Below are 24,470 nucleotides of genomic sequence, written 5' to 3'. Positions count from 1 at the left end.
ATCAGTCCACATGCTGATCCACCTTGACATACACAAGAGACAAGAGAGGGTCATGAACGACTGTTGATATAAAGGCACCTTTATCCTCTCGATGCCGGCCTCTATCCTCAGCTGCTGCACCATCCGTCTGGCCTGCGCTATGCTACTGGAGCTCTGCATTTTTGATGACATCGCAGTGTTTGGACAGCTGTGCTCAAACCTGGATTAGAAAAAAAAATACATGTACTCTACTTAGATTAATTAGTGGTGAGATGCAGTTGGTGTTTGCACAAAGAAACCAACAAAGCCACAGTGTAATGACTATTCAATTGACTCCTGGCTACAAGATGTTCCTGTGGGATCGGGAGCACAAAGGTCAGGCTGCTGTCATACAAAGTCAACACAATTATTTTGTCCAATCAGCAATTAAGCAGTTTGTAATTCATCCCGTTTAAAGTATACATGGTTCTGCAGGGGTTAGTGGTATATATGGGATATCTGGTTCAGTAATTATCAGCCACAACATTAAAATCACTGCCAGGTGAGGGGGATGACACTTATCATCTCTTTACAATGCAGTGTTCTGCTGGGAAACCTTGGCTCCTGAAGTTCATTGGATGCCACTTGACATGCAAACACTGTTGCAGACCAAGCACGCCAACCTGGCCTCCAAACTCCCCTGATCCCAATCCGATCAAGCATCTGTGGGATGTGCCAGTACCCACTGTGGGGCCTCCCTGAATTGCACTTGGCTCTGACCTGTCAAGGCATAGACACAGGACATTTGGGGGTGTCCTAGGGTGTTGGGAGTCCTATAAGTTGTGAGGTGGGACCTCCATCGATCGGACTTGTTCCAGCATGCCCTACGGATGCTCAATTGGATTGGGATATGGTGAATTTGGAGTCTAGGTTGATGCTTTGAGGTCTTTGTCACATTCCTCAGTCCATTCTTGAGCAGTTTTTGCGGTATGGCATGCCATCGGGGGAGTGCTGTTGCCATGAGGGGCTGTACTCAGTCTGCAACAGTGTTTGGGTAGATGGTGCATGTCAAGTGGCATTCACAGAAATGCCAGGACCCAAGGTTTCCCAGCAGAACATTGCACTATAAAGACATCAAGATCAAGTTTTTCACTTTAGCTGTCAGAGATTTTATTGTTGTGTCTGTTCAGTGTATTTTGTGATTACAAGAAATTTATGAGAAGAGATGTGAGATAGTTTGAAAGCTTTATGGATAGATATCATGATGATTATTTCTTCTTGTCATTCGGGAAGTGAATCCAACTTTGTGATACACAGAACAATGGTGAGTACGAAACTTGTAGTTAATGATATATCTAAACACACTGCAAAACATTTAACTGCTTATGTAAGAGTCAAGGTTGGAGCAGAACCAGGGGATATAAAATAGTGTCATCGGCATAACAACTATGTTTAGTAGTGAGTGCTGATTGGGAGGAATAATGTTATTTATCTGTGATGTAAATGTTATGGGCCCAAGGATCCCTGTGACATCCCATAACTGATAGCAAGGGTTTGACACCAGCAGCCACAACAGTCTCCTGGTAAACTGAGCATGAAACCAACTAAATGTGACATTTTATGAAGCCTATAGACTCGAGTTTGTTAAGAAAGTTGAGAAGATTGAGAGAGAAGACTGACACTATTGCATGCTTTTGAGAGGTCAACAAAGAGAGAGGCACAACATTGCTTTTTGTCCAGTAAGTAGACAATCCCTGACAATTTTATTACTGCACCTATAGGTGAAAACCACATTGCTGTGGCTGTAGTACATTCAGTACGTCAATAAGGGCGCATAGTTGTGAGTTAACCAAAGATTCTAGGATATTTGCCAGCAGGACAAGCTTAATCTGGAAGGTATTTAGCTGTTGAGATCACTGCTATCACAGCCTTATGTAATGGTAGAACCACAGCACGTTTCCATGTCATATTTCCATGTATACAGAGTGGTGCAGGGATGATGTTTTGCCTGAACATCACTCTGGTTCCCTCTCCATAAAGCAAGTGAGATTTTTCAATTGGATTTTGGATTATTGCAGAAAATAATCTCTGTGGCAAACAAAAGTTTATGATACTTGCACATTTTGTTCGACAAGATAATCTTCACAAATGAACACTAGTTTTATGATTCTTTAAGTGTAATTTTCACCACCACAACAGGGCTGTAAAGCTATGTTTGGCATGATAATGCTCTGTAGTCTAATTTAGCCACTTGTTAGCAACCACCTTTTTGAAGATGTGTAAACGTAAAACATGAAAGTCTCATAAGCTTGAGTTAACTACAGACCTTATTTCAGGCACCTAACCAAAAACCTAGTAGAAAAACACATTGACTTCAGGGAAATGGAAGTGCAAAAATAATAACTCACTAGTCCATACCCATTGGTAGCTTTGTCACCTTCTACCTATGCCAATCCTCAATGCCTATGTGCAGTTTCACATAGATGTAAAATGTGGGACAGACAGAATGACTGACTGACAGAATGACATACTGACAGTTTCCGTGATTATGTACAGCATAGTACAGCCGTGATTATGTACAGCATACCAATATATATTTGGTATAGCCAAAAATTAGAAAAAAAACCCAAAACATTCAGCCACAGGGGGAGCCACAGCGATCGGTCGCATTTTAGCCATTTTTAAGCATTTTTGTGTTGTTATAGCGCCACCCAGTTGCCAGTTAGAGTTAAATTTCTCCAGTCACCTTGAGGCGTCCTGTTCTACATATCTACCAAGTTTAGTAAAAATCGATATGGCGGTTAGACCTAGATAAGAAATTAGCTCTTAGCGCCCCCATTTTGTTTGATCGGGTCAATAATGGAGGGGTCCCCTCAGATTATGTGTGGTCATATGCCTACAAACCCTTGAGGTGTTATACACCTTTATGTGATGAGCCACGCCCTCCGCAATATTCATTTCCTTATAGAAGCTCAGTTTTAGTAAGTTTTCCAACTTTTGCCAAGAGGGAACTTTAGATATTGGTCCCTAGATTATGTTCACCCAGTTTCATGCAGATCGGTCAAACTTCCTAGGAAGAAAAAAATTCAAAATGGCGGAAAATCTATATAACTGGAAGTTAGGGGTTATTGAGGCAAATTTGTTCCTCATGAGGAGAGGCATCTCTGTGCAAAGTTTCATGTCTCTACGACATACGGGGCATGAGATATGCCCATTCAAAGTTTGCAATTTCAATCGGTTGCTGTAGCGCCCCCCTTTGGCCAATAGCTGTGCCAAATTTCACATGGACTGACCAAGTCAGTGAGGAGAAAAACGTGGAACAGAGACACAGACAGACAGACAGACAGACACACACACACACACACACACACACACACACACACACACAGTTTTCATCATTATATATTTATGTTTTAGGATTTATTCCTACACCACTCTATCTCAGGCTTAAAGCTGTAACAAAACTAGAGTCGTACTTGCAGCTCCATGAGGCGATATGCACATTGGTGCTTTGAGCTAAATGCTAACTTCAACATGTTAGCATGTTCACAAAGACAAGGTTAACATGTTGATGTTTAGCAAATAATGACTGCCATTGTCACCACTTTAGTCAAGCATGTTAGCATGCTAATTAGCACTAAAGACAAAGTACAGCTAATCCATGGCTGATGTCATAAGTTTGCGGGTATTTGGTCACAAACCAATGTATTAAACAACTTCACATTTTGACATGATGATGACGCTGATAAAAAGTCATTTCTCTTTTGAGGCTGGGAAAACACTGGCTGCTGCAACATTTTAGTTCAGTATTATGGTGATCTGCATCTGCACACTGTTTGCACGTTAGATGCTGTATATCACAGTGCACTGAGATTTGTTACAAACTGCAAAGCCCTCTCTCATCACTGTACTCTTTACATCAGGGCTGGTTGGCCTTCTTTGACTTTTGGTAGGCTCAGTCACTGGTATCTGTTCATTTATAAAGCCATACTGGGTAAACCTCCTTTGTACATTTGTACCTTGATTGAACAGAAATTATACTGTAGCTATAGTCTGGAGATTTGGTTTTGTTGTCTGATCCTAGTGCTAGGACTGAGCTTGAAACTATGTGAATTGGTCTCTCTGCTTGATATTAAAGCTCTCATAAGTTCAAGGATGAAAGAGTCAGTTGGGTCTGGCCATTGTGCTTAGGTGTTCTAATATGTACATGTTACTGTGCATCTTTTATGTTTTTTACTGTGGTTGCTTGGCTGTAACTTTTTGTGTGCTGCTGTTTTGGCCAGGTCTCCCTCATAAGAGAGACTGTTGATCTCAACAGGACTATCCTGGTTAAATATGGGTTAAATAAATTTTAAAGTCAGAGCACCACCAAATAAATTATACTATGAGGAAACATATGTGCTGATCTGGTGATTTCATAAAATAAGTGAAAAATCTGACCAGTTGGTAATGCTAGAGGAAAAACAATGGGATCGCTTACGATTAATCCTATGGGGATTTTGTTTGTTGTTTGTTTTACAAAATTTCCATCATTCGAGTCGTCCCTGGAACCATGCCAACAGATATACCACGGAAAATGTGGATACAAAAACATGGTGCATCTTCGGCTACAGCACTTATTTTAATGAATGAGCTCTGGAGAATATTGCAAAAATTATAAGAAGTGAAGTTACTAAGATGTTACTGCACAAAGCTGTGCAACTTCCCAAAAGTGACAGTTGACCTAATCTGGAACTGACTCAATGTGCGTAAAAGCTGTGACCCAACCTAACGAACTCCTGTTTCACAATTCCCACTTCCAGGATACAATGGTTTGCTTTTACTGGCTCATTACGTCAGTGCCTGAGCTACTTGAAGCAGAGGCTGCACAGTTGCAGTTTTCTACCATTCAGTCCGGCCAACTGCTTTGCAGAGCTCAAAGTCTTTTGCAGACTTTAGCAGCCTTTGGAGCCAAAACCTGATGTTTGTCTTCATTTTCTGCACAAATATAACTTTATCTAAGAATCAGGAATGAGGAACCACTTCTACTGCAAAAAGAACACCATGTGTTCAATTGACAGGAGAACACCGCCTGCTGTTGGGCAATAAATAAAAGTTTCTCAGTGTACCCAACAATTGTTCAGGACTGATAACTTGCAGCTCTTGTTCCTGGAACAAATTTTAAAAAAAACACAGAGCATAAAGTGGCTCCGTGGAACTGATATTTGACATGTGGTGTTGTAAATGTTTGCTCTGTGCTTTGGTGCAGGATATCACAGAGGAGGGGAACACGCTGAAACGGAAGGCAGATGAAACATGGACTACAGAACCGACTACAGAGGGGAGACAAGACCATGCATCCCTCTAATCCCCCCACCCACTCCCTTCCGCTTCCTACACAGGAAGCAGTATCGCCAGTTACCCTCCAAAGCATAAATGATTAAATATGGGGTGGAAGCTTTAAAAATAGAAGCTGCACAGACAGCTCTGTAACCAAGGAAACAAAAAGCTGCTAAGTGACTTCTGAAGCTTTCCTCAAGAAAGCATTACATCAAGACCTCATTTGCACTTTTAGTTTTTACTGCCAGACCAGTCTATACAAGCTGCTTTCACAGTTATTGCTTTCTTGACTTGTGCACTCGTCATTCCAGGGAACTTCACAATCCATGTCGTGGCTCTCTTGTCAACACAGCTGTAGTTTTCAAGCCCTCAGCTGCATGAGTGGACACAAGAAAAGGGAGAGCTACGTCAGGGGGCTGGTCCTCGCAACCCCCCAGCGTCTGCAGGGACTCCGTGTGACGCCAGCAGCTACTATAGAACTCTATATGTTTAGTAATTAGCTTTGAACGACGTCAATAAGGCTAAGAGGTTTCTGTTTAACTGCTCCATTGTTGTGTCTGCGGTTGTGCTATCGCCTTCAAAGTGGCACTAGAAACCTGACAGCACTTGATCGTGGCTGATATACGCTTTACTTTCATGATTTGAAGATACAACAGTGCAAAGGTCAAATTTAAAGATGCCTTTTTATTAAATCTAATCACTCGACTAGTGTCTTTCCACTGAACCCTTCTTCCTCCATCTTGTCATATTGTTTGCCTGTATAATACTGCTGCATCGCATTTAGCCCGAGAAAATTTGTAACACAATGCAATGTGAGCAAAGTCTTGTGCGTTCATCTATACCTGCCCTTCTGTGACTGGTTCATCAAAGTTGCAGTGAAACAACCTGTTTGGCTTTGTGCAATTACAGCCTATTAAAGGGTAAGTTCAGCATTTTTCAATGTGGACACTAGTTGTTGTTGTTGTGTCTTAAGGCCAGATACCACCAGTTTCAGTATGGTACCTTTGGAACCAAAATTAACCCTTCAGACATGGTACCTAGACCCTAGCGTTTCCACCGCAGACAGTACCCTTAAATGTGGGCGGGGTTGTTGTCACTCACTGCTCCGTCCAGCACTCACTGTATTTCCTCATTACCAGTGACACAGATGGAAGTCTGCACCTCGTTTATCATCCACAAAACTAAGTTGCACAGTGACATTTTCAGAACAAAATAGAACAGGCTGCAGTGAGAGTCTCTCTCCATGCAATATTTAAAAATAGCAGGTTTGTGCATTTAGTCCTTCTCAGTCAAGCTCAGGGGTTTAGTGTTGCCGTACCCAGCAGGAACGACGCTCTGCAATGCTTTTTCTTGTAACATTACAAGTTAATGTTCCACCTTAAAAGTCGCCATCAGTCGGCCCAGTGAATTAAGGTTTTTTGTTTTTTTTTCAGTCTACATCTACTGCGAGAGGCAGCAAAACATCCTTTCATTTTATAGTTACAGTCTACTAATAAAGTGAGTTAGTCCAGAGCATGTCCAAAACATGCCATTCCAGAAACAGCCCCAAAATCACCAAACCCACCAGACTCCCATTTAAATAAACAGTAGTTTTATCACTGTAAAAACACACTACATCTAAAGTCGACAGAGACATAATAAAACTCATAAAGCTGTCTTGGTTCATCTTTCCACTGTTCCAACAACCACCAGCTCTGGTTTGGTTAAAATAAACCCCTAATTCACTCATTTAGATGTGAAAATATGCTGGCTCCATACACGCTTAAATTCCTATTTATTTAAATGGAGTCTGGTGGGTTTGGCGATGGCAATTTTGGGCTGTTTCTAATTAAAGAAAAAGGGTCTTACTCTTTAACAAAAAGGTCTATTTCTGTAGCAATCCTCTCCATAATGTTGTCAGACACTTTAAATGATAATCTGAGTCTGTTGATGGCAAAAAGAAGCACTTTTACTGGATGTAAATTGACGGTGCAAACATGCCCCAAATAGTTACACTGCAGCCTCTCTTGCTCAGTGATGGACCAGTTTCAAAAACTGTTGCTCACATTAATCACCTAGACACAAAGACATAAAAGAAAAGGGTCCAGGTTGCAAAATACTTCTTTCCAAGTAAAAAAAGTCGATTCATAGAAATAACGCTGCCACACCATATTCCACCAGGGACTGTGGACACCCTTCCTGTCAGACCAGAGGTGCCAGATGTGGCAAGACCCAGGAACACACACTTGCATCACGATTGGTTCATCCCCCTGGTGTGGGCACACACAGACTCCGCTGTGCAGCTCTTCTGAAGGAGCTGTCTGATCCAGTGAGGTCCGAAACCTCAAATGTGCTGAATTTCAAATAATCCTGTTTCTGGGTAGTGTGCTGGGCAGCTTTACAGTAACCCTGCTGTTTCTGAGGGATTATAACATTCTTCCAGGCTATATCTGGATCTCATGAGACTCATCAAAGTGAATTATCTACCCGGCGGTCACTATTTATAGATATAGTATACAGCAGAGTCTAGCTTTTGCAAAATAAAAATTTAGCCTTTTTCGCTTTCTTGTTGAGGGTAAGATGAGGGGATTGCTTCCACTCTCATGTCTGCATGCTACATTTGAAGCTATAGTCAGCAGAAGTTAGCCTAGCTTAGCATAAAGGCTGAAAGCAGGAGGAAACAGCTAGCCTGACTCTGCTTATAGGTGAGAGAAATCTGCCGCCCAGCAGCTCTAAAGCTCACTAATTTACACCTTAAATCTCATTTGTTAAATCCCTGCATAAAACGAACAGTGAAAAACAAGTTGTGGCTATATGGGGGTGTTATGAGCCAGACTAGTGGTTTTACACAATTTCAAGTCTGCTAAGCTAAGCTAATGCGCAAAATCTGCAGCTGCATAAGGAAAACATTTAAACACATCTTTTAAGCTGTTGCCTAATTGCCATATAATTGTATTTTGGAATCAAACCCTCAGTCAAAGAGATGCATGAGTGAAACGAGTCCTCATTCCAGTAAAACAAACATCAATTGCAGGGTGTGTAAATCTTTGTATGTGGACTGAGCCTTTAAAATCCCCCTAGCCAAAAGAATGTCTGCAATGCCTTCAGCTGTGGTGCGCCTGTCTGCGTCCAGCATGTGTACTTTATGTGTGGTAAATGTAAACATGTGGCACACTGAAAGCATTGATAGAAATATATTTGAAGTCTTACAGCAGAGGGATTTCTTTGATGTGGCTGCGGGGCTTTACACAGGTGGGCTCCCACCTTGCCAACAGAGAGGTTCTGCAGAGTTTATGACAGCAGCTTTTGCCCTGTGGTGTGTAAATGTGTGTGCACAGCGCTCTGATCTGCTGCCCCAACAAATACACTAATAACTTAGTCACACTGGATTAAAATCAACAGCATAGCAGGACTAAATGTGCATTTGTGTCTTGAATGGCGGGACAGCACTCAAGTATTGTGCGTCTCAAGGTGCCAATAATTTTCTATTATCAGTATATATAACAACATGGCAAATGTGCATAAAGCAAGCAGCAACCTCCGCAGCTGAAAAATGAAGCCACGGGTGAATGGGCCCCTAGGCACAGATACGTAAAGGGCCCCACCACCTCTCCTACACTGGAACAAAGCACACAGACTTTGTGGTGGTTTGGTGTAGTCATTATGCATCTTTTTGTGGTTTTGTGTCTCTTGGTGCATTTTGTAACTCCTTGTAGATGTTTTGTGTCTCTTTGTAGTTGTTTTGTGTCTTTCAGTAGTTGTTTGGGTCTCTTTTATACAATTTTGTGTCTTATTGAGGTCATTTTGTCTGTTTTTTGGCCATTTTGTGCCACTTTGTAGTCATTTTGTGTCTCTCCCTCACCAGTGCATGTGAATTTGAATGACATTTTGCAGTTGAAGGGCAGGGGGTCCCCTGGCACTTTGGGGCCCTGGGCCTGTCCCCGTTCATGAATGAAAACAACGTGATAGTGCCAAAAACTGTAGTCTCTCTAATGTACGCTTGAGGCTGGCTCCCCAAAGACTGCCACGTTAAAATGCCAAACTTTACATCAGAAATAAACATGTTCACACCCTGGTACAAAGAACGGTTTTAGTCTCTGCAGCTAATTGCCATGTTAATGACAACTGCTCCAAAGTTATGCTTAATAGAGGGTGTGGCCCACTGATGGTAGAAATAACATACTGTGATGTCACCCACTGGTTTGTTGACTCCTGTTTTTCGGCAGGAGTTTGGCATTACAGCCGTCGCCATCTTGTTTTTTTGGAGCCAGAAGTGACCATATTTGGACAAGAGCCTGGAGCTATATGGAGGTGAATCTGTCTGAGAAGCTGAGGACATTATCAGCATACAGTCTGTCAGTCAAAGCAGCCCACCCTTAATTATGTATAACTTTAAGCCTTAATTAAATGTAAATCCACCCCCGTGCAGTTGTCATGAATATGGAAAATAGCTACAGAGACCAAAACAGTTTTCTGTACCAGGCTGTAAACATGTTTGTTTCTGCTGTAAAGTTGGACATCTTAACATGGGGGTCATTAAGGTTCTCCGTAGCAGATCACCACAACGGTTGCATTTCTTACATTGACCCACTGAGCAAGCAACGTCTGTGGATGTCCAAGTCTAGTTGATATCACATCTGTGGACATGATATCAACTAGACTTGGACGTCCACAGACATTGCTTGCTCAGTGGGGAGAGTTCATGGTGTGGATCAAAAATGTATGCAGTCCGAGAGAGCCTGATCAGGTACAGTATCACAGCTTGGTTGGGTAACCTCTCTGTGTAGTTAAAAAACAAACTGTTTTGATTGATCCATACTGTATGGAAAACAACTGGTGTGAGAGAACTATTTTTGAACGAGCTACTCTAAGTCAAGCCAATAAGATCATCAATGACTCCTCTCATGTTTTGCAGCAGAGTACGCGCTGCTGCCCTCTGGCAAAAGATTTGGGGCCGTAATAGACTTGCCGCTTGATCGAACATACACGTACACAATGCACCGTGTCTGTGTATATACTTGCTGCAGCACTACGCAGCCAAAACGCACCATACTGGCGGCCTCCACTTGGGGCAGACAACAGAAATATAATCCAGAAATCGGGTAGTGCATGCTGGGTGTTGTAAATAAACATGGATGCCCTTGATATGCTTGATGAGGAAGAAGAACTATGTCAGAACTATGTCACTATGTAACGGCGTGGAAACATCATAGAGATGCGGGTAGTTCCGCACCAGGTCTGTCAGCCTCTCTTCAAAAGTTTCCGACAACAACTCCGTCTGGTCTGATTTCATGGTCATCGTGTTCATTCGCACGAGTGCCTCTAGCGGTCATGTCAATATTGCAACTTGTGCACGCATATTGGTACCTCGCGTTGAGATGTGCAGCCGACGCATCAAACGAACGCAAATCATGCATGGCAGCCATGATGCAAAGTATATTACTGGCCTTAGAGTGCCTCGTTGCAGACTGAACAGATTTAAAAGTTCATTCACACCAATGACTACAAAGCTTTTAAATAATGGCAGATAAAGCCAAAACTGACATTGGATTATGACGATTTGCTGATTTGCTTTTTTGTAGAAGTATTTTTAGCATACAGTGGTATCTATTCATTTATCTTTTAGTGTTTCTTATTGCTCCGTTGGGTATAATGCTCATTTGTCTATGTACTATGTTGTATGGTGTATTTCTATGACAAATTCCCCACTCTACCCCCCTTAGACCTACCCATTGGCCCTACCCCTACATTTGCGTGTTCCTGCGAGGGGTAGGAGAGTCCCAATTCCTCTTTGTGTGTAGGGGTAGGGGGCATAACGAGGGGTAGCGGGTATGAAACTAACCTTTCAGAGCGAGGGATTTCAGATGCTGAGTTGCCAGTGAGGAGTAGATGTCGCCATGGCTACCACCGCGCAACAGACAGGGAAAAAAGTTCATACATAGCTAACATTACCGTCGTCAGGTTGCTTGTTAGCTAGCTAGCTAGCTCGCACTATCTGGCATCTGTCATCTGTCCTGTTCCGCAAAATTGTCGGATTTTTCACATTACGATAACACGTTAGCTAGTATAACTATGCTGCCTCGTGATGTTAGCTGGTTAGCTAGCTATCTAGCTAGCAGAAGTCCCCTGTCGTCTGTTGTTCATCAAACGAAGCATAATGAATACAGCAAACGCGAGCAGTAGGATGAACTCAAGTGGAGACTCCATTGTAGATGCTGGTTGGAAATGTAGATGGCTTGCAGCTTCCTGTTTAAAATAGTTACGTATGCGTGAACGTAACCGACGCAGTGACGTAGTGAGTGGTGTCCCAATTCCTAGGGAAAGATTTCATCCTCTACCCCTCGTTGCTTCATTTCAAGAGCCAAGGGGCAAGGGCAAGGGGGGGTATTGGGATTGGGCCTTAATCAACCCAAACTACAGAAGGCTCATATTCACTTTGTCTGAATGCTAGAATGCATTTTTGCACCAAGGAAAGACTGACATGGAACAAATAGAGCAAACAAGAACTACAAGACTAGACAGACTTGAAACAAATGTGAACCCATGAATGCAATGAACTGTGTTCCACTTCTATCTGACATATCTCCTCAGCAGTGAAGGGAAACATAAACTTGCATTTATGACATTTCTAGTGAAATGAAACACAGTCCAAACAAACCAAGGTGCACTTTGCTCACAGATTACAGAGGTGTTAGTAAGTGTCTGATAAACAGAAGGCAGGCAGGGCGCTGCAGCCTAAATGATTAGTTATCAGCTCTCCAGTTCCCAAAAATGTTGGGCCACGGGACGCTGAGCATTATCTGTCTGTTACACAGCTAAACTGCCTGGCAACAACACCGGCAGGCCCCACAGCCTGCTCCTGGGTCGGGATCTGTGGCTGCCTCTGCAATAAGCTCTGAGGCTTAGGCACATTTGAGAGGCACGGTGACAATGCAGACGAGCTATCAGTGTCATGCCACACTCACGATTGCTATTTGGCATTGTGTAGAACAGAGGCAGCGGGACAGGAGTCCAGAGCTTTTACAAGTTTAACTGCACCCTCATGAGCGCTAATCTCAGGCAGCCTGATGCTATCTGGGAGCCAGACTGTCCAGCCAGGCGTGCAGAGGAAAGAGACAGAGGCTTCCCTGAGAGAAACAAACACACACTTATGAGTTTGGTGGAGACAAACTGTATGACTAACGCAATAACATTCCAATCTGCACGAACATCATCGATTACAAGCTTTGATGGTGACAGCTTTTAAAGGCGTCAAGGGTGCTATCCAAAAAGCTTTGAAGATCTTCTGTGTGAAGTGAGCCGACATGAAAAGTCATAGGAGGCGTTGGTGTTTGCGCTTCAGACTACAACAGGAGGTGAGGGTTCCAAACTGTTGAGTCACATGCTGTGAGTTTCTCTCTGGGCTCCAGCGTCTCTCCTAAGCGCTGCAGTGGCATGCAACACCTTTGCTTAAGGTGAGGTCAGCTGTGGGACAACAGAGTCTCACTCCAGTTTCTGTCATCCTGTCCTTTCTTCCCACCTGGGACCCATGTGCGGAAAAACAGGTTCCTTTGAGCGTGTGTGAGTGTGTGTGTCTGGTCGCGCAACCTGCAGACGGTCACAGCCATTTGAAAAGTTCAAAGCTTTGAGTAATGTGCTTCTGATTCCCTGAGAAATAAATTCATCTATCTTCACACACACCCTGCAAAGAGGTATAGTGAGTAACATGCACGGATTAGGGCTCTCTTTGAAGTTTTCTTTAATGTACTTGGAAGTCAATAGCAGAGAAGCAGCTAAAAAGCATTGAACCAGGTGCTGCTCTCTTCTATAACACTCACGAGTTTCTCTGCTTTGATTGTTTTCCAAAAACTGTAGACATTGCTTTGATTTGACACACAGACAGAAGAAATGAAAAGCCGCCACAGAGAAAATGCTCCACCGTGTCTGGAGTTAAATCTGGAAGGACAGATGCAACACAGTGTGCCACCAGCTGCTTTTATTACATGTAAGTGCTGTCATACAGATGAATGTGGGCGGGGGGTTATCATGCAAACCTGTTGCATGGGGATCACTCACTTTGAAATGTCTCAATAGCTATTGGATGCATGGCCATGAAGTGTGTTCCACAGATTCTTGTTCCCATCGGGATGAATTGTAAGAACTCGTGAATCTTCAGCCGCATCAGCAGATAAAAACTTTGGTTTGTGACCAAGCGGCAGCCTCCGAGGTTGAAGAATGAAGCCAATGCAGAAGTGCCAAAGACTGCAGTTCCTCAAATGGCCACTTGAGGCTGGTTCTGAAAACAAGTCCCATAGACCTCCATGTTAAAATGCCCAGTTTTTACCAATTTCGTCCCCCACAGAGCCAAAGAGTCAGTATTTTAGACGTGCGCATGCGTGAGCTTGAGAGGGCAGTGTATCTGTCAGCCATTTTTTTTTTTTGACGTGGCTGATCAGAAGTGCACAATCCCCTGACTAACAAAAACGTATCAGATTTTAATTCCGCCAATCCCCTCACAGTAATGGGAGTGGTCAACATTTCAATTACCTAGCTATGCTAATGCTAGCTGGTGTCTGCATATCAGCTCCTTGATCATAACAGAATATAGTAACTTGCTCATTTTAGAAGGACCACTGCAAGAAGGCGTGTTTGTTTTTTAAATCCGCAGACAATTAACAGACAACCAATCAAGGTTTGCTGGAGGCTGCTTAGGTGTTTAGAGGCCACTTTTCTTATTTTCCCCCAGGGGTCTCATGCCCCTGTCTTTCAGATGGACAGACTTGATTCTCAGCACCATCCATTTTATCACTAATCCAAGTTAAAGTATCAACAGGTGGCAATGTTTATAACTGAGATTTCAAAGTGGAAATAGACAACTTGTCAGCTAGCTAACAAGTATCTATGGGCGCATTCACACCAGGATAGTCCGGGGGACTCGGTTTGATTGGGCGGGGAATGCCGAAAAATTTCACACCTTCATTAGGTTCGGTTCAATTTCATACTGCACTTTTTAAAGCAGACCAAACCGCCTGGACAATGTCACGCAGTTGCAACAGCTGCTTGTTTGGGGGCAGTATTGCCCGAACCGACCACTAACCAGGAAGGAAAAAGCATGAGGAAGAAGAAAATCCGGCTCATTGATTGACCAGGACCAAAAACGGAAATCCATCCGCCACAGCTGGCTTGGTCACCACAAAAACACCAAAATGCAATGCGCTCTACGTCACTTGTTCTCTTTGGTTCACTTCTGCTCTATGGTTAACTGGATAGTCCGTCTGCATTTCCCACTGTAAGCGAATCGCACCAGGGTTCACTTGCAAGTGAACCGAGACCCCCAGTTTTCAAGCGGATCAGGGTTTGTTCATTTGGTCCGCACCAGAGTTCGAATGAGCATTCACACCACTCCAAATGAATCAAACTATCCGTGGAAGTGGACCAGGGTTTGTTTAAAGTGGACCAAATAGCACCAGTGTGAATCTGTCCAATGATCCACCGCCCATTTGATGATTTAAACAAAGAACATGTTTCCTCGCGGTGGTCCTCCTAAAATGAACAGTGGTGGAAGTTGCAATATTCTGTAATGATACATGGTTAAGGAGTTGACATGCAGACAGTGTTAACTGGCGAGCTAGTGGAAAAGTTTTGTACTTCCGCTTTAAACAAGCAATTGTGAACGCTAACGTTATTTTACAACTACGACATGAAATATGTATTTAACAATCTCCTTCCGTACAACATAAAACTAAGAGTCTAGTACTGCATGCACGTCCGAAACGCTGGCTCTGAAACCCGCACATGCACACGTCTAAAACATTGGCTCTGCAGGGGAATGTTTCTCAGTTTTACAACAGAAATAAACATGTTTACAGCCTGGTTCGTAACAGCTGTACAGGTGGTACACTTTTATATATCACCAGTTTACAATTTATTAAAGCTTAAATGATGCATAATTTAGGGCGTGGCCGCTTTGATTGACAGGCTGTCTTCGAGGTGTCACGACATATGCGTCAGATCTAGCCCTTGCTCCTCCACCCTCTCATAACCCCCTCTGGCTACATCCATTATTTTTGCAGTCTATGTTCATAAACAAATTCCTGCAGAGCTAATGACACCCCAGTCAGCCTAACCTGTACTTTGTATTTAGTGCTAATTAGCGTGTTAACAGGCTAAACATTAAGCACAGTCACTGTGAGCATGCTGATGTTATTAGCTCAAAGCAAGAAGCCTCTTTAGTCTCAGTCTAAAGTCTCTTAGTCTTAGTCTCTTCAGCTGCCGTAAGACAAGTCAGAGTCACTTTTATGATATGGGAGGGTTCCAGATTGGTGCCATCATGTAGCAGCTGCACTTGTGACAGCAAGTGAATGAATTTATCAACAGCTGTAGAGAGAGTTTTACAAATGATTTCAGAAGTCCTTCACCTCTGGACATTTCCATATGTCTATACATTTTCGGCTTGCCATCAGGGCTGGGCAATATTAAGATATTTTATCGTTATCGAGATATGAAACTATACATCATCTTAGATTTTAGATATTTCAGTTGTTACTCTGACATAAATCACACATCTTTACAGAAACAATCAATGACTAATGTAAAAGCGCTGCCTTCAGTTGTTCATTGTGTGCCGAAGGGTGTACTTTCCTTGCCTGATGGCGGTATGTGTGTAGACGCGCCCGCTAGTCTCTAGCTGGTCAGACCAGCTATTAGCAGCGTAACGTAAGGTTACAGCAATGTCTGTAGTAATATACATATTCAGGAATTCTGGGACATTTTATGAACCTGAAGATATCATTGTCCTCTGGGCCGCTGACACCTCTACCTTTGCCAGGCAACGGCACAGAGCATGAGAGAGCCAAAGATGAGAAGGATCAGTGGCTATCCTAGACTCTGGGGGGAGGGGCCCCAGGCAAAGAAGCCCATCAAGACCCTATTTCGTTGCAATTACACCTCACATTGTGTGTATGACAGTTACAGGAAGCTAGCTGACTGTTCTAACTAATGTATCCAGCTGTCATACAGTGGCTAGAAGGGGCCCCACTTAAGGGTTTTTGGGGCAGTGGCGGTGCACTGTATAGTGCCTTTATCAGAGGTTTAAAGGGTTTATAGTTGTCAGTGTAAAATGTGCCAGTATGTGTGGTTGTCAGGGGCCCTTTTTCCCAAATTATTTTGGGGGCCCCAAACATTTGCCTGGTTTTAGGGGTGGGTAATAGGGCCCTTAAATAATGTCATGATATTTCAGGGCATTTTTGTGATAATGATATTCTTGACAATATGACAAAGAACACAGAATTGCAACAAAATAAGTTATATAGTTTACAGTTTGCCTTCATATATTCAGTAAAAATGAAAAAAAATGATATCTCATTTCTATAGTTTTTGTGCACGGCAAGAGAGCAGAGGGAGAGACGCTGTGCTGCTGCCAGAGGAGCTGCTGACTGAGTTCCCTCTGAGCAGTAAGTCGCTAAAAGAGTCTGAGAAGCCCGGGGCTGGGGCTCCTTGGTTTACCTCTCCAAATCATGCGACTGCCAGCAGCGGCAAACCAGGCTAGGATTCAGACTTAATGGTTTCTGTGACACGAGAAATACTTTCAAAATATTTAAGTGTAAAAATACAAAGACAGCCTAAATGCACAGTGCTATCTACAGGGCCGTAGCTGTGAAAAGATTTGAGACTACACTGCTTCAGGTCTTAAGTAAAGGGGTGAAAGGTCAGGCTACATTTCTATAAGCATGCAGCACAATGTTTGCAAGACAAAACAAATGCAGAATTAAGTGGATTAAGATTATGTTTAAGGATTTGGAACAAAAGTAGATCATCTTGTCTCAAGCTACCGCTGTACTGTAAAACTACATCTGACTTTGCTCTTTCTAGACCTTTGTTCAAAATTTGGCTACCAGCCTGCAGAACTTTGGAACAGGGGGTCTGCTGTGTTATGTCTGTCTTTTTCCAGACTGTATTATCTTCACTTAGATATTGGCACCACCTAATAACTGCTGTCACCACTATGAATCCCACGAAGACAAGAAAGCATCTCGGCTCCAGTAGAGCAGCACACATGGCTCCCAAAAAAGAGCCCTGGGGGCACAGCTGAGTGTAACAGTTAATGAACCCTTAGTCAGCCCTGTCTGCTCCCTGATCTGACGCTGTGTGAGCCGTCACGCCGCCTGTCTTTGCCTTATCTTGCTCTACCACAGTCACTCAAAGACAAGAGAATCACACAGAGTGGCTCCATGAATGGAGAGCATGAGAAGCGCTTTTGTGGTTTTGATGTCAGGTAAGAAAGCCGTAAATTTGATGGATCCTATTGTATCCTCTCCTCTGAGTGTGAGTGTGTGCATCTATAACTGTGCCTGCTTTGTGTGCAAGGTGGGCAAGTCTGCTATTTCCTGCCGAGTGGGAGAAAGATTTTTATGCCATTGATAACACAAATGCACCAAGCTGTCTCCACCCTATCATGGGAGAAAAACTCCCACCACTAACAAAAAAACCCGCTCTCAGCAGTTGACTGCATTCGCTGAAATCCCCTGAGGAGGGAAAAGTGAGCAGGATGAAAAAAAAGAGCCCACTCTCTCCCACCAATACTTCCTGGAGCCCGGGGCAGTCCTGGATCTGCATGGGTCTCCCCGACAACTGAGCTTTGTCTAGACAGAAACCAATGCTCCACTCACCGGATAGGAATTTGGTAAACCCACAGCCCCTCATTCTCACACCACCTTTAGCCTGCCGCTCTCACATGGCACCAAGCAACCAAGTCACAGCTCTCATTGTTACAATAATCCAGCATTTACACTCCAGCTAAATGCACCACCTTGTCATTCATGAAAATAACAGATATTGGAGTATTTTGCTAAACAAGGTTTTCTCTGTGCAGGAAAATCTGTCTTTTTTTAAATTCTAAATGTGGGAATGTAAAACAGGCTGCAGAAGCAGGCTTCAACTGCACCACGCTGAGCAGCACGTCAGTCCAAGAGGCCAACACCCTTCTTTGACACAGACCGTTGCTTAAGGATAAACACCAGCAGCTCGTCCTCCACAGCCTTAATACTGTCATGCCATTCCTAACAGTCCTCTCACCTTTTCCCCACTTCCCCACACTCACATGCCCAAAACACCCACACACACACAGTCATCGTTTTGCAGGCATTTTAAGGTTTCTTTGGGTTCATCCTTTTATTGACTCTGTCTCAAGGGAAGGTTTATTCAGCACAGTTGCTGAACACTGCTGGGTGTCAAGCTTTCCAACAAACTGTAATACATTTATATTCAAATATTTTCTTTTGCACCGTTCTTAAAACACTGTCATAAATCCTAAACTGAAAATTTATGACACAGATTGAATACTACACACTTAGAGAAAAGTCTAAAGCAAAGTTTCTTAAAGTGCAACCCGCCCTCTGAACGTGACATGAAATGCATGCATTATATTTTACTCATCCCCCGTCCACTTCAATACTTTCATTTTCAATAGCCTAATGCACTACTCCACATGCATCAACAAGCATCTGTCAGATTAGCAATGACAACTTGTAGAACGCTACTGGTTGCTTGGCAACTAGCGGCACCTTGCAAGTGTCGCAGGAATTACCTTCTGTCGTTAGTGTTAGTGCTGTTAGCATAAGTTAGCGATTTCAGTGGACAACTCAGCAGTTTAATGTGGAAGTGAGATAAAAAATATGTATTTTTTAAGAGCCCGTTTCCACATAGCGTTTGTTTCTCAGCACCGGAATCTTTTTTTCAGTTGGGGACACTGCGTGAATGCGGCTGCATGTGGGGGTCTAGGAGAAAATGCCACACCCGCCATCTTTTTCAGTGCGCTCCTGCTTTTTTGTGCGCCCTCACTAAGTGCTTCCAGATGTAATATTCTGTACTCTTCAGAGAGGGTGGGCGCTTCTGATGTCATTAGATCGGCCAGACACTGATTGTTGCTGATGAGTGTTGTGCTTTCATCACTGTACGCTTTGTAACCTTGTTAACTTTGTATTCAACCATTTGTTAATGTAGCATCATGTTAGCTACCTAGCTAACATTAGTGTCAAGATATTGTTGTCATAGAAACCTAACAAACGCACAGCCTGTCATTCAAAAGACCTGCAAGCATTTTTTTATGAAGTGCTTCATAATTTATTTTTTTTTTGATGTGCTGGGATGAAGTGTTGCCCAGCACATTGCTACTGCTTTTCACTTTTTGTAAGTGGACATAGGACCTTATTTTTCAGCCCCTTCAGGATTTCATGATGTTGCGATTGCGACAATTAATGCAAATTCAGCCATTCCCAATGAGTTATACAACCTTTATTCAACTTTTGCAAGTGAGACCTGGCCAAGACAGAGTTGTATAGTAATTTATAATATCAAATTACAACAGGGACATCAGGTATGCCAAAATACATTACATAGTAGAGTACATTTAAAGGCAGCAATATTTGCTGTGCTAGTTTGGGCTTGGCCTGCAGGTCATTCCATGACCAGAGACTGTGGTAAAACGAATTTGTTCCGCAAACCTCTGTGCTGGTCAAAGTCAAAGCTGCACAACCCTGCAATTTTGTCTAATCACCAGAACTTTACTGCAAATTTGAAACTGAATTTAAAACGAGTAAAATCTCATTTCATTGTAGAGCTGTGTGCAGCATATTGATTTGCACAGCCCCCTTTCCCTCTCTGTTTATCATGAGACTACTACTGCAGGAGTGTGAGCTCCACACCTAAGACAGAGTCACACACAGTTACAAGGCTAACTGTTAGCATCACATGGCTAACGTTACCCAATGTTTATGACCAGGTTTAACAACAGAGTCGAACTGCTTCACTGTCAGTATGAGACTAACTGCTGCTGCCAGGCTTCTGCCCAAGCTGCAAAATGCAAATTGAATATATAACCCTTCAGCGCTGCGTTGAACAGCAGCAACAGCTGATCGTCATCATGATTTTGCAATCTTCACTTGCCCCCGCAATTTCACTGCAAAGACATGCCTGAAAACATCACGACATGAATCACAATTCTTCAGGAAAATTATGAAAATCAGACATTCCAGGTCACAACAATCCCCCAAACAGCCTATCAATTCCTGGACAGACTGACTTGTGCACTTTTCCTGTCCAGCCCTTAATCTTATGCTGGCTCCCTGAATTGGCAATCAGTCATTAACTTTTTAGAACCTCTGCTTCAAAGTAACTTTGCAGGATCTGTGCCTAATTCTGAGTGGTTATTGTTTTTTCAATCCTGATTGCTAATAGACCATTTGAATGGAAAAGATCAACTGTACAACATTTGGCTCACATTGGTAACATTTGGATAGAAGAATGAAACTTGAAATCAGATGTAGCACAAGGGGCATTTTATTCCAGTTTCATACAAGTAGCAAACAGTTCTAAATGGATCACAAAGTACCTGCAGCTGTAAAAGGTTGCATGACAGATTGTTTGAAGCATGCAGACATAAGAGACTGAATGGAGAGAAAATGAAAGTGATCTCACGGTTTATAGTTTCAGAGGCTAATCAGCACATGCTCAGTAATGTGGGAAGGTGGTGGTAGGTGATACGGAGGCTTCTTCACTGCTGCCACCTGACTGCTTATCATGATGAACAAAAGAAACAGAGAGAGAAACAAAATAAAGGGAGGGCTGGGAACAACAACACAGCCTTCTGACCTCAGTAACAGGAATGATCCCCTGCCCCCCTCCTCTCTCTTCTCCTTCCTGTGAACTTTGGAGCACCCCTGAGCTGAGTGAGCACTAAACTGAACATAATGAGCAGCAGTGGGGGAGGTGGAGAAGCGGGCGTGGGACGTGAGAGCGGCTGGGGTGGACGCCGTGTCCTTTTAGGGAGGCTCCACAAGTGGCTGCAGTCTTGACGCATTACTAATCTGTCCTTTGGACTTATTACTGGAGAGTCTGCATACAGAGTGAGATTCAGGGCAATGAAACAGGTATTATTAACTGAGAAAGAATCCCAAGCATCCACCTCACCCAGCTCTGCACAAGTGTCACTGCAGACAAAGTTCACATTTTTAGAGTCAGCACATGGGAACATTTTGCGTGCGCTTCTGCAGAATGAAATCATTTGTGTCAGGATGATATTCGGAGAATGCGTGCATTTCACATTTGCTGGAATGGACTTTTTAAAGGTATCACTGTGGATTTAGTTCATGCATGTTGCTGGAAATGCACACTGAACTGCTCTAAATAACAGTTGTAACCCGACCTTAGTGGAAGTTATTTGTGTCCCAAATTTAGTTAAAGGAGGGTCCACATTTCTAACCAACATACCTGAGTAGAGTGCTTTGTCTGAGAAATGTTTATGTCAACATTTTCCATATTGTAGTTTTACAGGGAGATCCCTGTAAAACTACAATATGGAAAATCACATGGATAAAATCTGATGTGGGACCAAGTCATTGTTTTGCAATTCACAAGTAAGTCTCAAGCTTTTGCACTCAAGTCCAAAGTCAACGCTAACAAGCCCCAAGTTGGGTTCCAAGTCCTAAACTTTGAGTTTCGAGTTCTAAACAAGTCATAATGCAAAAAAAAGTTTGTTTGTACGCTAATGTTAGCTAAATGTTAGCTCACTAACTATGTTAATGTTAGCCTAGCCTGTTTAAGCCTAGCTCACATTACACGATTTTCACCCTGATTTTGCGCCGCGGAGACTATCGTAATCTTTTGAGTGTTCATACCTGGCAACGTGTGTTTCTGTCAGCAGGAGTCTCGCCAACTGCGTTACAACCTGTGTGTGTACACTACAAGATTTCTCCCCCGAGCCCTCGCCGACAGAGCCCTAGATAACGCGGTGACGTCACCAAACTTGGAGACGACACTTCGTAAAGGCATGGATATTCTTTATTATCCTGGGTCCAAACACAATGCGCTCCCCTTAATCCTGTGGACGCCGCCATTGTTGTTGTTGCTTGCCAGCCGGCTTGTCACTGTTGCAAGATCTTGGGAGAGAAAAAAGCAACCAGGGCTATGGAAACAAGCCCAAAAGAAGCAACTGTTATGTATTCAAATAATTTGTTATACGGATATATAGAGGAAGGTGACGTTTAGAGAGCAAGCCCAAATAGGCAACTCCACTTTAGAAACAAGCCCAAAGTCGCGGCTGATAAGCGGACCTGGCAACCCTGCGGCTTGTCCTCCTCACATTTCTTCCGTTCCCCTGCGTGCTGACGTGGGCCGTATCCCACCTCTCATTGGCTGATGCTCTTTGTCAGTCGTGTAAGCCTTCTCCAGTTTTCTAGCATGCCAGATATCCAGTCCCAGTTGCAGACGAGGGGGCGACTTGCTCGTAGGCTTGTTTACACGAGGACTCATCGTGGCAGAATATCTGCCGAATCACCTCCGACCCAAAGTGGCTCTCAAGATCCTCTGCGACGTCAAAATCTCGGTGAAAATCGCGTAATGTGAACTAGGCTTTAAGCGTTCTTTGTGCAACTTCAAATGTTGAATGAAGTTGGAAGTTGCTGCGTCTCTCTGTCTGTTGTTTTTGACCTGCACATTTTGCATGCTGCAATTTTTGTTGACCAACGCATTTACATTTTAAGTTTTTGTACATAAACAATATTATCTTTGGTATAATTTTTTCCACCAAGCTCTTAATAATGTAACATGAGCTCTTCCAAACCATTAGTCTACAGATCTATAGAGATACTTTACTTGAGTACTTATATTTCATGGCAGTTTATACTTTTATATTTTAGTCAGAAATATTTATCTCTTAAATTTATATTACAGCTGTAGTTACTAGTTAATTTGCAGGTTAAGATTTTACATACAAAACATGTTGAGATTATAGATCCACTATATAAATCCACCATGCTCACTAGCTAGTTGCTAACTTTGTCTACTGAAATCATGACAATCCACAGACCTTGTTGTGAGCAGTTTGGTGCAGGAACTATTTTCTTTCTATTGAACTACACCCAAGTGCATCGAGTTAATGTTACAGCCATTACTGTTTACATCTCATGCTGCCTCTCGTGCACATGACAGCATGTATGCAGCATGCTCAGTAGCACGTGATGTGATGTGTGTAATGACATGGAAAAAAAAAACACAACAGGTATTCATTTCCAAGAAAGGATTGCTGCAAGTTATATATGCATTTCGTAAGGTCTGCATGCAAAGCAGCTACCACAGTGAAATCCAGCACAGGATTTCTTTCAGGACTTTATGACTTTAACATCAACTGGTGTGTCTTTGTTGCTCACATGCCATGTTTTGTAACCTGCAGTGTCATCATCTAGTGGTAAAACTCAACAGCTATTCTCACAAAAAAGCTATCAGAACAGGATTTGACTGTTAGAGGTAAATAGAACACTTTTGAATACACATTGTCACTCTGCAGTAAATCATTCATGAGTGAGAACATTTATGCCGTCATGAGATCACAAGGACCAAGACAAGTGTGCTCCTTAAAAGGGCAGATGTGTGTCGTTTGATGCAATGTTAACTTGCTTCTCATCCAAAATGAGGAGCTCATCTTCCCAAACCAAATCTGTGCATTGCCTCAGTCAACAATGACCTACATAGCGTGATATTCAAACTAGTCTGGTGAAGAGAGTTCAAATGATGACAGAGCCTTTTTCAGTTGTGTATTTTGCAGCATTATAATGCTGTATTCATTCAAAGCAGCGACCAGGATCTCACAGGGAAAGTATGTGCGGGCCGGTTGCGGCGGTTTGTTTTCAGAACAGTGTAACTCCAATGGAACGCGGCTGCAATGCCGAGCAGCATACCACCCTGTTTCGCCCCTAATGAACATCAATCAAAGGCGCATTCTTACAGCGGCACAGACCACCAAGTGTATACTCGCAAGGCAGTGCAATTAAAAGCAACTTATTCCTGGACTGGAAAATATTTCCTTTGCCACTGTCTGGTGGAAGAAAATGTTTTAGAGAAAAAATCAAAGCAGGAAAGAGCAGCTTGTAGAGAAGAATCCCAGGCATGCAACCAGTGGCTGGGCAGATTTTCTGGGCAGGGTGACATCCCGATGGCTGCGTGGTCTTCCTCTCTTAACTGCCAGACCCTTATGTTTGTTAACTGGAAGCCGACATTCCCTGGACGGCTCCTGCAGCAAAGATCAGGGTGGCTGGAATTCTTGTCTGGCAGACACGTGGCACAGGAGTGTCTCAAAATGGACACAGCAGCAGATAAAGTATGCTGTGTTTATTGTCAAGACCCTGCAGCCATGAGCAAGGTTTTGACCAGCAGACATGCTGTTGCTATGCAGAAGCACTCAT

At 43.1% G+C, this 24,470-nt stretch overlaps 1 protein-coding gene across 2 annotated transcripts in view; it reads right to left on the bottom strand.

Annotated features, from left to right (window-relative positions):
- gng12b (guanine nucleotide binding protein (G protein), gamma 12b) overlaps nucleotides 1-24,470 on the bottom strand; it is a 45,747-nt gene that overhangs the window by 2,722 nt on the left and 18,555 nt on the right. Inside the window, exons 1-2 of one of the 2 annotated variants that reach the window (XM_049588508.1) lie at nucleotides 13,312-13,424; nucleotides 79-199 (exon numbers count right to left, since the gene is read on the bottom strand). In XM_049588508.1, the coding sequence (XP_049444465.1) occupies nucleotides 79-171 (93 nt within the window). In that variant the 5' untranslated portion in view covers nucleotides 172-199; nucleotides 13,312-13,424. Of the gene's footprint in view, nucleotides 1-78; nucleotides 200-13,311; nucleotides 13,425-24,470 lie in introns of those variants that run through there. The other variant, XM_049588509.1, reaches the window with a different exon arrangement.

Source organism: Epinephelus fuscoguttatus, linkage group LG10 (assembly GCF_011397635.1).
Source record: "Epinephelus fuscoguttatus linkage group LG10, E.fuscoguttatus.final_Chr_v1".
NCBI classification, from domain to species: Eukaryota; Metazoa; Chordata; class Actinopteri; order Perciformes; family Serranidae; genus Epinephelus; species Epinephelus fuscoguttatus.
The sequence above is the reverse complement of the archived record's forward strand: the minus strand, read 5'-3'. Positions and strand labels throughout refer to the sequence as shown.